General features: G+C 35.1%; 2 protein-coding genes, 1 long non-coding RNA gene and 1 pseudogene across 6 annotated transcripts in view; 2 read left to right on the forward strand and 2 right to left on the reverse strand.

Moving 5' to 3' along the window:
* The window catches only part of LOC107748711 (tropomyosin alpha-3 chain), a 25,984-nt gene extending 22,502 nt beyond the window's left edge, over positions 1 to 3,482 (forward strand). For all 4 annotated transcript variants that reach the window (XM_016563651.1, XM_016563652.1, XM_016563655.1 and 1 more), the window contains one exon: positions 2,196 to 3,482. In XM_016563651.1, the coding sequence (XP_016419137.1) occupies positions 2,196 to 2,278 (83 nt within the window). In that variant the 3' untranslated portion in view covers positions 2,279 to 3,482. The remainder of the gene's footprint in view (positions 1 to 2,195) is intronic.
* Positions 1,290 to 2,188, reverse strand: LOC107748712 (uncharacterized). The gene is made up of 2 exons (XR_001640956.1): positions 2,041 to 2,188; positions 1,290 to 1,967 (listed from the first exon to the last, which is right to left on the reverse strand). It is a non-coding gene; the product is annotated as an uncharacterized LOC107748712 (long non-coding RNA).
* A 678-nt stretch (positions 3,483 to 4,160) lies between the features above and the next one.
* Positions 4,161 to 6,159, reverse strand: LOC107748766 (prostate-associated microseminoprotein-like). Its single transcript, XM_016563706.1, has 4 exons — positions 5,952 to 6,159; positions 4,701 to 4,811; positions 4,508 to 4,616; positions 4,161 to 4,425 (listed from the first exon to the last, which is right to left on the reverse strand). The coding sequence occupies exons 2-4, from the start codon at positions 4,807 to 4,809 to the stop codon at positions 4,269 to 4,271; spliced, it is 375 nt and encodes a 124-aa protein (XP_016419192.1). The 5' UTR covers positions 4,810 to 4,811; positions 5,952 to 6,159; the 3' UTR covers positions 4,161 to 4,268.
* A 2,153-nt stretch (positions 6,160 to 8,312) lies between these two features.
* On the forward strand, positions 8,313 to 10,918 carry LOC107748739 (cytosolic phospholipase A2 gamma-like; annotated as a pseudogene).
* Positions 10,919 to 15,296: the final 4,378 nt, after the last annotated feature.

A 15,296-nucleotide genomic window follows, 5' to 3' on the forward strand; every position in this document is an offset into this window, starting at 1 on the left:
TTTTTGATGAATTCTGAGAGCTCTCTGACCCTCCCATAGACAGCGAGGATCCTAACGCGATCAAGGCTCAGAAACGTAGCAAGGACATCGTTAAAATAATCCACGTGACATCAGTGGTTCAACCATAATTTTATGAAGCTACAAGAATACTTTTTGTGCGCAAAGAAAACAAAAATAACGACTTTATTCAACAATTCGTCTCCTCTGCATCACCCTATAGCGCCCTTTTGGAAAGTATCACATACGTAAACAACATATGCTGTTCTGTGTCAGCAGCACTGTACGCGGATATGTTGTTTACATTGTTTACGCTTTGATCTGAATGTAAACAACGTATCCGCGTACATACGTTTTTTACATTCAGTGGATACGCTCTAAAATGATGCTACAGGGTAGGGCTGTGCGATATGGACAAAAAAAACACGATCGTGATTTCTTTGATCAATTTTGCAATTTCGATTTTAATCACGATTTTGACACACAGATATGCTTTACACACTTATATATGCACAGTGTGGTTCACACGTACTCCGTCTACAGTGCGTATACAGTATGTGTATGCGGTGCAGAAGCAGCACGGACTCATTTTGCTTTCGCACAGGACGCAAAATTTGTATGCCCGCCCGGTCTGTTCTGTTCTCGTGCTCCATTTAGGCGTGCTGCATTCTGATTGGTTCGGATAGCATACTGCGGGAGGTCGGGGCGCGGAAAATCGTGTTGTAAAGCGATTTAGAAATCGTGCATGCTCAAATCGCGATTTTATGACGATTTCGATTAATCGCACAGCCCTACTACAGGGTGACGCAGAGGAGACGACTATAAAGTCGTTATTTTTGTTTTATTTGTGCACAAAAAGTATTCTTGTAGCGTCGTAAAATTATGGTTGAACCACTGATGTCATGTGGATTTTTAACGATGTCCTTGCTACGTTTCTGAGCCTTGATCGTGTTGGGATCCTTGCTGTCTATGGGAGGGTCAGAGAGCTCTCAGAATTCATCAAAAATATCTTAATTTGTGTTCCAAAGATGAACGAAGGTCTTACAGGTTTGGAACGACATAAGGGTGAGTAATTAATGACAGAATTTTCATTTTTGGGTGAACTATCCCTTTAAATACAATCAGCTAATTTTGCAATAGGAGTATTAGGTAAAAATCCATAAAGAGATGTTGAAGTTCGACAATGCCCTTTTTTTTAGAGTTCTAGTGGTGCTATTTATTTTAATAACAGAGTTAACTATCAGAAATTCCCTTTCATTTGAGTGGCTGGCCTCTTTTTATTTATTTATTTATTTTTTTAGTAAAACAGAAGGGGGCTAGAAAAGCAGATGTAGTCGTGCAGATGTAGTGGTTGTTATAGATTATAGGCCTAGATGGTGGGGGGCAGGCAGCTGGCCTTTTCTCTAGGCTAGAAACATTGATTCTTGCTGCCCATTCAGATCTGTTTCGCTTTTCCAAAAAGGACAATTTCCATTTTGCAATGGAAGCTGGCTGGCTGGCAAAATGGCTAAACAGCTGTCAGCACTTGAAGTTATTTAGATCATTCAAACAACAGCAATGTGATTGTTTTACCAAGGTATGAAATGAATACATTTTAAAGGAATATTTTAGCCGTTCACAAAAAAACCACCCAGTGGCCTTGTTGCAAGTTACTGAAAAACAAGTCCTTGTCTTTCTGAGGTCTCAATAGACGGCCTGATGCCAGAGAGCAAAATTAAAAGGCTCTAGTTCAGCTGCAAGTTCTCTGAAAATTGGTTTATCGTTTAGTTATATTAACCCCAGTGCTGTGGTGAAAGCAAAGCATTGACATGCCAGTGTTGCGCAATTTTAACACTGTGGGATACAAAACCAACATATTTGAGATGAATGTTATCTACAGTATCTATCACCGTAAATTTGAGTAGTTTCACAAGTAGTATTTATTAAAGCTGAACTGTTATAATGCTGATACAGAGGATTTGTAGTGGTAGCTTAACATTGTATCTGAATGTATCCAGTTATGGTCTCAAAATGCTCTATAATTTTCAAAAAGGAGTTTACAACCTAATATGGTTGCTTAGAAAACCATCTATGATGGTTCTTCAAAGAACCAATGAAGTCTTAACTTGTCTAATAAACCACATACAGTGTTAAATTACAATTTGATTTAGCAGTTTTTCATTTTTTGCTGTCCTTCGGGGTTTTTTTTTTTTTTCCAGAGAAACTGAGAGATGCTAAAGAGGAGAACGTCAAGATCCATACCACTCTGGACCAGACCCTGAGCGAGCTCAATAGTTTCTAAGGAAGACCTGGAGCAGGAAAAAAGCCTCTTCTTCCCTTCCTTACACCCTCATCTCATTTGGGTTCTTTGTCTCTGCACATCTGATTCTTCTGTTTTTCTTTTTTTCTTCTGCTGGAGGACAGGCTCACCAAGCCAACTAGCAAAAATGTGGTGCCTCTCGATGTTTCAAAAGTACTTTAATCTTTCTGGAGCACTTGCTTCACTGCTCATCTCCTCAGAAAATCCCAAGTGATTTCAGGAACAATCTACTATGGTATTCCTAAAGTGTCAAATTTTATATGCTAACCCTAGGGTAGCTTTTTGTTGTTTTGGTCCTTGACCAGAGCTTTACGATTGTGGCAAGATTTTTCCACATATCAGCCAAAACTCACAATAATTATTTTTCATTTTACTGGAGGCTGATTTATGCAACATTGTGTGCCATAAAAGTCTTCTTGGCAGTCACAGCTTGGCTTTAGATCCATTTTTCCCCTGTTGATCATGTGACAGGATGTTTTTTGCTGGTCTTGTTGGTGCCTGATCCACTGCTCTCCTCTTACCTCTTCACACTCTTCGTCCTGCACAAGTTTCTGCTGACTGTTTGTCAGTGTCACAGATTTTGGGACCAAAACCACATCATGTGGTCTGTAACAGTATGCACAACCATGCCGTGAGGACCTTTTTGTTTTTTATTAAAAGCATTTGCTTCCATTTTGGAGTTTGAGTAATATATGCGTTCTTTGTTTGGGTTAATCCCCTGCATTTTAACACAAAACTTTACTTTTTCAAACCACTATTTGATATCCTGCACTGTTATGGGCTTATGGTGGACATATTTTGAGCAGAGGAGGCCAAGTCATGGTTTCTTCAGGTTTTGTTTTTGTTTGTTTGATTTGCTTTAAAGCACCATATTCTACCCAGGGAAGAAAGGTTGAAGATAAATTTTTTTTATTATTATTATTTATTTTTTTTTTTCCGTGAGTTCAAAGCAGTGGCACTGCCAGATTCAAAAGGTCCAAAAGCCGTGCAGATCTAAATATGTATTATGAACACAGTAAATGGGCGAAATGTAACACTTAATAGTATAAAGATTAAAAGGGGTGAACACATGGTTTTAACTGGAAAAAGCCCACGATGATGTGTAATCACTTTGTTACTGTCTGTATCTTGTGTAACAATACCTAAATTCTTTTTTAAATAAAGACCATGATTTTTAGTCACCGAACCCCTGTGTTTCTCAAGATCTGGGTCTCTTCTGGTTTCCTTGCATATGCAGATGGTTATTTCCATTTTATATAGCAATTATCTGTAGTGTGGTTTCTAGAAACAAAGACTGAGAAATGCTTTCTCAAACAGTAACTGATATTTATTTAGAGACAAAAATATCACAGTTTCAAGATGGACATCAGTACTGTTTATTCGTCATGGGGAAAATGCAAGTTTCAGCTTTTAGTTTTTAGTCATTATACATACGGGTCATTTAAATTTAAGCAAAAATTAAAATGTTAGAATTTTGTTAACATTTAAAACATTCTGAAATGTTTAGGATTAGACACTTAAGACCTACTGTACTTGGATTCAGTAGTTTCATCATTTTAAATAATATGCAAACAATGTGTGTGTATGCACTAATGTTCAAATGTTTGGGTCCGTAAGATTTTTTTTAATCGTCGAATAATCCTAAAAATCCTCTGCGAATATATTAAGCAGCACAACTATTTTAAACATAGATAACAATGAGAAGTTACTTTAGCACCGAATATATATTAGAATGATCATGTGACACTGAAGACCGGAGTAATGGCTGCTTTGCCACCACAGGAATAAATTACTGTTTTAAATGCATTAAAATAGAATACCATTATTTTAAATAAATAGGAGACTTCTTTCAAAAACCGTTAAATATCTTACTGACCCCAACTTTTGATCATTGTGTGTATATTGGTAAACATAGTGAATAAGCTGTATATTTTGCATGAGTGTTTTGCATGAGTGAATTCAGTAGTGCAGTCTAGAAGAGTGGGTCGTTCTCTGATTTCCAAAGGCGGTTCTTCCCCCCAAACAGACAGGGAAGTTTATGGTTGGCCTTCATCACCACAGCAACTGTGCAGGAATCTGGTTTCCTAATGGCTTCGCACCAGGGCGGGTAATCGACTGGCTGCTTTCCACTAGAGGACAGTAAAGAACAATGAGCAGCATGCATGTAAGTGAGTGCTTGCAGTCATGTCAGTATGCGCTTCTGAAACTCACTGTTCACAGCAGCCCACTCCAAACGGCTCGAAACACACACACTGGAAACATTCGTCATTTATCCAGGCCTCCCCGATGTCAAATACACGGCCGTTGTGTTCACAGCTGGCTGCAGCGAAACGGTGATCATTAACGCTTAAGGTCACGCATCATATTTAGCCCAACCTATACTGTATTGTATTGTCCAGTTTACCTTTTGAGTTGAAGTAGCATTCTCCACTGCTGGATACTCCGTGACAGAGCTGGAGGATGCTAAGCACGCAAACCACAGCTAGTAAAACGTTCATCTCGTTTGTCTGCATGTCTAGAAGAAAAAATGGAGGGTATATGAGATCTATACATTTATTCTCAGTTGTTTGAATTATTGCATTCAGCTGCTGTGAGCTACTAGTGATATTTTGTTTTTAAAAATGCATCAAAATAATTATAAGCCGTTTTCTCTGATAGGATACTGTAAGTTTGCTATTAGGAGTGATTTTAATACTTCTAAAAATAAAACGTATTTAATCTAAGCAAATGCAGTATAAAAAAACGGACGATTACATGGCATTAATTAAAAAAAGACGTAAAAAGTTTGGCTTTGTTCATGTTATCCCATATATATAATGTTATGTCACATTATTATTGTTGTTACATGGTGGATAAAAGTATCGTTTATTCCATACAAAATGTTTACAAGACAACATTTAACAAAGTGAGAAAATTATTTTTTAATTGATTCCTATTTATAATTTCTCGTCTTTTTCTTGTCCGTTTTTTTTTACGTTTTGCATTATTTAGTGTAAAATGTAGCATATAGCTGTGTATTTGGAATACATTCGATATTAGGGAAGCCAGATATGATTTAAAAGAAAGCTAATAACTTTAATTTAATCTTTTATTGTCATTATAAAGTGGGTTTCATATTTAAACATTGATTATAGTAGCCTACTTTTATTTATTTTCATGTGAGGTATTTGGAGAATATTGTTATGCTTTTTTATTATTGTAAACTGCATTCTTTGTACATTGTCAGAAAAGAAAGTGCAAAAAATGTACCTGTACAACAGTTTGTTACTAGGGCAGTAGCCACAAAGGGACATCTTTGTACCTTCTTTACCCCTAAAGGGAGCATATTAGTACCTCAGAGTAATAATAATACCCTTAAGGTAGTAATATGTACATTTATGATACTATTATGAACCCTGTATAGGGATAAAGAAGGTACAAAGGTGTCCCTTTGAGGCTAGTGCCCCGGTGACAAGCTGTTACACCCCTAAAAGTACAATTTTTGCACTTTTTTTTTCTGTGAGAGTGTATTAAAGGTGCTATACAAATAAAGTTTATTATTATTTCACATACTGTGTTCTTAAAAATGCCTTCTGAAAATTGATTATCCTTGTAGCGTCACATTGATGCTTTTAGCATCATATAATATAAAAAGAAAGCCAAATCAGTATCTTACCTTTGAGGATTCTTCCCTTTTCCCTTTTTTCTGGTTTCCGTCCTCTGTCCTCGTCTGGTGATCTCTGTCTGGAAATGTGTTCATGTGTTCTCCCTGATGCTCTGTCACACAGCAGCTTTATATACCTGCATCTCTCTCCTCTTGTCTTCACCTCTCCCCCACTCTGTCATTAATGTTTATCCTCACTCTATTCTTTCTCTTTTCTTTCTTTCTGTGCACACAGAATGTTTTACTGCTGATAAGATATGTGAAATTAAATTACCTAAATTACTACGTTTTCTATTCTATTCTATTATATTATTATATGCATTTTTACAACTATAATTGAAAACAAAAAGAGTAAATTGGCTTCAGGAACTGCAAAACATTGGATATTTTTATTAATGTAACTCATATTATATTATATTATATGTACAACTGTAAATGCCAAGAAATGTAATAAATTGGCTTTAGCAACATATTATATATTTTAGAACCACAGCTGCCAACATTGCATATTTGTACTGATGTAAGTCTTGTTATTATATTATATAATATTACATTATATTATATGTATTTTTATAACCATAATTGGCAAAAAAAAAAAAAAAGTTGGCTTTAGCCACGCATATTTGTACTGTTAGACTTGTTTCAAGATTGCACTGGTTAAATGTCTTTTAGATATTGCTTTTTCAATGGTTATATAATTGTAACAAAGGTGTCTGTTTCTGGTTTATGCTTACCTCATACATTGCCTTTTCAGAGGTCAGAGGTCACATTATAACTCTTAGATGCTGATGATATTTGACTTGATATTGGAGAGGTCACTCACCGGATTGTGTTTAATAATCAGGGTTGACGTCACTGTCTGAGTCTGCATGTGTGTGTTAAACAGCATCTGTACACACGGTATTGGCTGCATGCACACAGATAACATGCTGCTGTGTGTTCCATACACATGCACACACATGCTAACATGCCTGCAGAGTATTTGACGTCATTGATCGCTTTTGCAACCTTTGTGTGTCCGACTGAATGTATTTTTTTTGTCATTCATTAGTGAATATGGAAATCTTTCTGGATGTGTTTTGTTGTGGCAGTGAGATGTAGAGAAACTCATTAGCTCAGGAGCTTCAGAAAACCAAGTGTAAAGAGATGTTTAGGAAGACAAGATTGTGTTTGTTCAATTGCCTTTCATTGTCTGTCTTGTCTCAATCATTACAGCACTGCTAATGCAAACACACCTGCTGCACAGTAGTGTTGTACACACACATTCATACTAACCTCTCTTGCTGCAAAGTTTTTCTGCAAATTATAAGCATAACATATAACAGTTTTAGACAAGTGCGCAGAATAAAATGTATTTGTTCTTCAAATAGAACCTAAAAAGGGGTGATGAATGTTTTGGAACTTAGAATAATTTAATGAAGTACACTACCTTTCAAAATATTAAGACTTTCATACACAACTACATCAAGTAAAAATCTGTTACAAATTTTAATGTTCTGTTCTGTTGCACAGTATCAAAAAACTGTACTTTGGATACATATCTGATGTACTAACAAGTCTTGGCCAGACTTGAAAACCGAATTGTTATGTTTTAAGCAGTCAGTCCTGCTCTGCTTGGTCCACATCTTATATTTCCTAGTTCCCACATTGCTGTCAATAAGGTTTAGTTTGGTTTGCAGACTTCCACTGCTGCCAGCAAATGCAAGTGCCTTCAAAACAGATTTTTTATATTTTTTATGAAAAATCAGTTTGTGCATATCTTTTCATTAAAATGTTGCATTTGGAAGATTTTATGCTTTGAGACTAGAAAAACGTAATTTAGCAATGCTGGCAAACAATCACTGTACAGTTCAGAACAAATCAAAACTAAATATTCCTGAATATTCATAACATATAACAATGTCAGCATTTGGAAGATTTTATGCTTTGAGACTAGAAAAACGTAATTTAGCAATGCTGGCAAACAATCACTACAGTTCAGAACAAATCAAAACTAAATATTCCTGAATATTCATAACATATAACAATGTCATTTTTACAGATGTCTGAAGGAAATCAAAGTGAATGGTAATAGCCTGCATATAATTTAGATACCATTGAAAATTTTGGCTACTTTAACATAATGCAGTGTCACGTCACATGCGCGACAATTCACATTTGAATAATGTATTCGGAGTTATTTTGAAACCTTTAGTGAACAGTCCTTTCTGCCCTTGATTGCTTTTCTACAGCGTTACAGTGAGAATCGGTCATTCACTGAATGAGGCTGAGAAGAACAATGTGACCAGCAGGAGAGAATCAGATCTAGGCTATTAATCGCGATTAATCGTTTGACAGCTCTAATATATACACACAGTAGTCGATAGTAGTATGATGTATGTGGTGTTTACTGCGTTCTTTACAGCAAGGGATGCCCAACATCGCACTTGTGATGATCTGTTGGACTGCGTGCTGTATCTTGCTGGACTCTCTGGATCGACCTGGTAAATGAACAAACACGTGAACTTAGATTTAGCTCATCAGAACCAGCTGAATATAAACAAACGCTAAACTTTTTTATTTTCATAAGGTGCATGGCATCTTTATACAAAGAACCTAATTGGTACAGCAAGCTGGAAGCAGTGAAATATGACTTCATACAGAAACTTGTTGATCGTGGTGTCAGTTTCAAGGACAAAATTTAAAAACTCAAAAAATACTACAGCGAAAAACACGACTTCAGTTTGGCGGACATCTGGGCAGCGCTATTTATAACCAAGATTGTGAAAGAGGTGAGAGAAATACTACTAATTAACAAGTAGGCTCGTTTGCATAATTTAATCCCTAAGGCATGAAATATAATTTAATGTTATTAATTATGTTCACAGCTAAATGGTGTTTTAGGCATGATGCACAGTAGAGTGACTGCAGCCACTGGTAGGAAGAGTTTATGTAGAGATTTTAAATGTTTTTAGGGATTTTTGTTTTTATAATGTCACATTTAGTATTTTCTCACACCGTCAAAAAGGGGCTTTAGATGTGAAAATGTATGTTAGCATGTCAAATATTAGCATAAGTGGAACACTGTATTGACATTGTATTGTTCTGTGGATTTTCATTTACATTTAGTCCAGATTAGCCTACATTAAAATCAGTGTTGGCTTTGTTCTGTTTTAATACATTTTAAAATTACATTTATTTCTGAGATGGCACAGCTGAATTTTCACATTCACACAGCCATTACGCCAGTTTTCAGTGTCACATGATTCTTCAGAAATCATTCTAATATGCTGATTTGCTGCTCAAGAAACATTTCTTACTATTTGTTACAGGAATGCTGAAAATGGATGTTCTCCTTGAAGTTTTTGTGGAAACTATGATTCTTTTTTAGGATTATTTGATTAGTATAATGTTCAAAAGAGTAACATTGATTTGAAATATACTTCGTATCAGATCTTGCAACTATTACAAGTTTTTACTGTTACTTTTGATCAATGTAAGGAGTCCATGCTGAATAAAAGTATATATTATTTTAAACTTACTGACCAAAACACATATATACCTACATTATATTTGAACTGATTTTAAGTTTGTCTACAGATAGATGAGCAAACTTTCTCTGATCTGAGGAACAAACAGAGCACACAAGATCCTTATCCCATCTACACTGTGATTGATATGCAAAGCAATGTTCATGGCCTATAAAAGCAGGTAACATCAGTGTGTTTGTGAGCTATATGTTTTCATTGTCTGAGACTTACAGTGTTCCGTCATTGATACGTTTGTTGAGATCACGCCATATGAGACTGGCTACTCCATCACTGGGGCCTTTGTAGATACTTCCAGTTTCGGAAGTCAGTTTGACCAAGGAGTTAAAATAAAAGACCAGCCCGAGATGGACATGCTGTTCCTGCAAGGTAAGATGATTTATTTAGTTTTTAGTTCACCTCCTGTTCAGTTGTCTGTTTTTGTTTTATTGATTTTTTTCTGCAGGTCTGTGTGGTAGTGGTCTTGCTAGTCTTGAAACTGCTACTGGAGGAACTATTACGTTTAATCAAATGTATGTTCACTTTGAGTTTTATGATGCTTTCATAAATAGTGTTGGCTAAAGCATGCACCACTGTTATGTTTCCATTCAAAGTTGTGAATTTAATGTATATGAAAAATTGGAATATCACATTCATATATATATATATTTTTTTACATCTCATGTGTTCAAAAAGAACAAAATCACTATTCTGACAGGACCGTAACATTATCAAAAATAAAAGTGGAAGTTGCTGCACCCGGGGAAACTACTGCAGCTCTTTTTCCTTATATAATAAATGACTTGTGCCTCTGAGCATGCGGATGACACATGCAATAACAAACACTGTCATGTAGATTATATGTGGATCTTGCTATTTCCATCCAGCTTTTTTTTAAATGAAATTAAATGAATATTGATATTAAATGCAATATCCTAGATACGCATAAAAAATGGTGGATGGAAACATACTATAGTTAAAGACTTGTACAACAATTAAAGTGGTGTGTAAGTGCTTGTGCGAGTCAGACATGTGAGTTTTCTTTTTTATGAGCCAAGTATTTAATGCAAAACTCACTTTATTTGTAATGTATACACTCTAAAAAATGCTGGGTTAAAAAGGGACAAACCCAGCTATTGGGTTGTTTTGACCCAGCGGTTGGGTTCAAAACATCCCAACCGCTGGGTAAAAACAACCCAATAGCTGGGTTTGTCCCTTCTTAACCCAGCGCTAGCATTTTTTAGAGTGTACTGTAATTTGTTTCTGTAATTGATATTGTGATCAAGAGAGTAAAAAAAGGCCAACTTTATTAGTTATTTTATATGCTGATGATAACAAGAAAGGGACCCGTTACATTTTGTAACTCACGAAAATCATTCTCTTAATTTAGGCAATGGGATATGGACTGTCATTGTTAAATGCTTAAAGTTACTTACTCTGTGGATCTGGGGGACAACGTACAACTTTCTTTACAACATGGCAGGTGAGCAAAATATAATTTAAAATTTGAGTGCACATTGAGTTAAGCGACATTTGCAGTACTGGCATCACTAAATGGCCACTGACTGTACTAGTATAGGTTTAGAGTGGAAGTTTCATCTCTTGGGAGATTTGTATTGCCTACAAATTTCATATGTTGTAATTAATGAAAAAGAATTGGAGGTTTCCTTAATCTGTAAATAGGAAAAGAGGCGATATATTGATGCTGGGATCGCCAACAACTCACCTTTTTTTTTACCATTGCTGAGGAAAGAGAGACACATTGACCTCATTGTCTCGCTCGATTTCAGTGAGAATGACCCATTCGAGGTAGAACAACTACATACTGTTTTTCTTATTAATCTGCATAGTGCATAATTACTAATAATATCCCCTCCTTCCACACGTACATACTCTAATATACTGTTTTAATTCACATTTACTGACAAAAACATACATGCAAAGAACTGCACATTGACTTCCTTGAAATCCCTGAAATGTCAGAAGAGGAGAAATCTGCTCCAAATGACTTTTATGTGTTTAAAGGCCAAAATAAACCGACAGTAATTCATATTCCTCTTTTCAACGTCGTGAATTGTGGAGGTAATTTCCAACTTCTGATTAGTGATAGTTTAATTTTTCATAATAATAATAGTAATTATTGTTGTTGGTGGTGTTATTTAATGTATAAATGAATATAGTCAAGATTAAGAATTTTATAACCATATGCAGAAAAGCCAAACATGAAAGCTCACAAATGTTCTAAAATGTCTGTTTTAATAGCTGAAATTGAAAGTTGGAAGCGTAAATATAAGACCTTCCAACAGCCCTACTCCAGAGACCTGATCCAGGAGCTACTGGATAAAGCTGGAATGAACATCAAAAATAACAAAGAAAACCTCCTGACAGAGATTAAGAAAATCATTCAAGGGAAAACATTGCATTATTGTTCTGTTTGTTGATTTTCAGGTGTAGTTTGTCACATCACAATGAAAATTCACTGGCTTTTCTAGTTCTTGCCCATTAGATGGCAGCAAAGAACAGGCGGTTATGAGAGAGTTCGTTCGTTTGAGCTGTCTGAGAGAGCGATAGAGACGTAAAAATCAACATCATAAAAACATTTTGTGGAAAATAGTTTATATGGAATTGTATTTTTTGTTATTTTGGTCATGGGTGTTAATAGGCCTATTAATGCAAGTTATTAGCCTCTAATGTCTCTGAAATAAGTCGGTGGCGGACTTCTTTGATTAAAGTTATAGGCCTATTTAAAGGGGTCCTATTATGCTTTTTCACTTTTTTAATTTTAGTCAGTGTGTAGTGTGTATGTTTGGGCATAAAAAAGATCTAGAAAGTTACAAATCTCAAAGTCCACTCCAAAGGGAGATATTTCGATGTTTTTTTTATCCCTTTTCAAGAACTACAATGAACGGCTCGTTTGGACTACAGCGTTGGTTTCCGGGCTTTGTGACTCCAACACCCTTTGGCATGAAACATGATGCAGCAATTTGACCTTCAGCCAAAGCACACGCACACCAAAAATATTCGGTTACCAAGTTGTAACTCTTTTACAAGTTGTAAAATATTTAGAAATATTTTTGCTGTTTTTATACCGAGTTGTTTTCCATTATATAAATCATTTATAATGTTATACTTTACACAGACAGGGATTTTGGATAGGGAATAAGTAATAAGTGCAGAAGAAGAATTCTTAAGAAACAGATCTTTTTTTTTTCTTTTAGTAATACCATAGTAGGCTACAATATAGCAACATGTTGTAATAAAAAGTATAAAACAGTATAAAGACTATCATGGCATCCACTGAGCATTTTTCCCCCCACAATCTATATCCCAAAGCAATTATGAAGATCCTAACTAACAAAATTGATACTGAAGCAACTATCATGTTTAATCAAAATGTATACATGCTTTCATTTTATATGTAAATCCAATGTTTTTAAGACCCACAATAAAACTGACCCAAAAAAAGTAGTCTTCCGTTTTCTGTGGAGATTCTCCACACATTAACATACTCATTTAGCAGATGCTTTTAACAGAAGCAGTTTACAGTTTACCAACAATATAACAACCGATTTATAATAGGGAATCAATAACTTTATAAAACAATTTTACGGTTACATCAGAAGGGCTATCGGAGAGATGCAGATGGTTCAGTATAAATCTATCATTTTAAAGCTGTCTAACCAGTCTAAAGTTGCTAACAAGTCTAAATAACACAACACTTTCCCTTGAGAAAATACTTTTTCAATTAGGTCATCTATTTAATCTTAGAAATCTATTTAATTTAGAATTCCTGTTATAGAACGCTGTCTTGAATTCAGACTGCTGTTTTCTTTCACAATTTAACTTGAAGTGTGATTTGAATTTGAGGGCAAAGATCCCTGTAATAAAGAAAGAAAAGACAGCTTTTAAGATGAATTCAAACTCTAAGATCAAGATTAATTTACTTATCTTAGTGATTAGTATTCATATCGTGAATGCATTCATATCTGTAGGAAGAAGGAAGAAATTCTTCAAAAACTCACTTTATGGTAGATTCGTTCTTGAGGACTTCTGCAGTGGTATTCACAAAGGCACAGACTGCACTTTGGTTCTGGAGCTTCTGTTTAAGACCATTAATTTCTTCACTCCATTTTGTCTTTTCACCACCGAAATTACCTCGAAAGATCAAGAGAGGTTATCTATAAGCATCTCTTTTCTTTGTTGGTATATGTTTGCCTCCTTTTTATGGGTATTTTTTTGCAACCTAAGCTCAAAGTATACTTCAGTTTAAAATGTACTGATGTTCAAGAAGGCAACACAATGCTAACTATCACAAATCAGTTGTGGATCATCCAGGCACACAGTATTAAGATTCAACTTATGAATGGTTCATTGGTTATTATTTTGTCATGTGGAGTATATATAAACATCTGTTGTGTGAAATAGCTTATTCAGGACAGTACTAAATAAAAGTAATTTTCAAGATTCCTCTTAATTTGTTAAAATTACTAACATTTTGCATATTCTACAAGGGGTATGTAAACATATGAGAACTGTGGGCATATACAGTATATTTACTCACACAGTATGAGTATGTTTCTATATATAAAAAATATTTAATTGCCTTAATTTTCAGTTTAAATCATATTTGGGGGGTCCTTGCTAAACATATAAACATACCCTCAATGTCACTCTTCTCCTTCTCCACGGCTGCAACTTCATTACTCAACTCTGCCTTTGAAACACAATACAGAGGCAGATTTTAAGAAATGAGAACAAAGCTAAACTGCAGCACTTGTTACATAAAACACCCCCTCTGGTCTTAGCATTCTACGTTTCTTGAGCATTAGCCAAAGCAGATACCAAAACAAAACAACCAAACAAATGAATATACATACAAGACTGTTTGCGATCTATGACGTAGTTAGGCCTATTCTTTTGAATTGGCTGACAGTAATGTTGGCTATACTTGTGTGGTTACTGCCAGTTCAGCAGTTCTTGTTAAACCTGCTTTAAATTTGAGTTCCATTGCTTTGCACACCCCATATCAAACAATATGAAAATACTTCACAACACTATATCATACTGTCATATGTCATGTACAATTTTGCCATTTTTTTCACTCACCACTGAATCCTTGCAAGTTTTAACTTCTTTGTCCTTTTCCTCCTTAGCAGTGTTCAACTTCCCGACCTCATCCTGAAGTTCCTTGACATCCTTGTCTACATTGTCAATTTCCTTCTGTGTGTGTTCAACTGTTAAACTGTAATTATTTATATCCAGATCTTTTTCTCTCACCTCTGCCTCTGAGAACTCTACTTCATTTGTTAGTTTGCTCGCCAATTCCCTTTTAAAGTGTATATATCCCACCAAGCCCATGATCACCAATATTATTAAACATAGGATCAGGGACTTCCTCTCCATTGTATGTATATGTCCAAAATAATTTTTAAAATCAGTTTATTAATGTTAATTAATGGGTTTTCTTCTCAAATTTCCTATCAAATTTTTTTTAAATATCAGTAAGGTTTTTAGGTTGTTGTTTTTTTCAGCCAAAGTGAAGTACATGCATGTATAGCCTATGATGAAAGTAAGTGTTTGGTTCCTAAAGGAAAATACAAACAGAAAAACGAGGTGAAAACAATTATTTTGCAGTCATAATGTCACATTAAAAAAAAAAAAAGTACAACCATAATGACACATTTTAAAAATATAGGCCTATTGAATAAAATTATTTGATTATTATTATAAATGGTCTTAGTCACATGCTATTTCCATACCTTAGATATTTCTTTTACATTCTTGTTGAAAAAAAAACTGATTAAGCGTCTTTGCTGGCCTTAAATGGTTTAGACAAGTCTAGCTATTCTAC

The sequence above is a fragment of the Sinocyclocheilus rhinocerous genome, unplaced genomic scaffold (genome assembly GCF_001515625.1).
Source record: "Sinocyclocheilus rhinocerous isolate Xijiao unplaced genomic scaffold, SAMN03320098_v1.1 scaffold499, whole genome shotgun sequence".
In the NCBI taxonomy this organism is placed as follows: Eukaryota; Metazoa; Chordata; class Actinopteri; order Cypriniformes; family Cyprinidae; genus Sinocyclocheilus; species Sinocyclocheilus rhinocerous.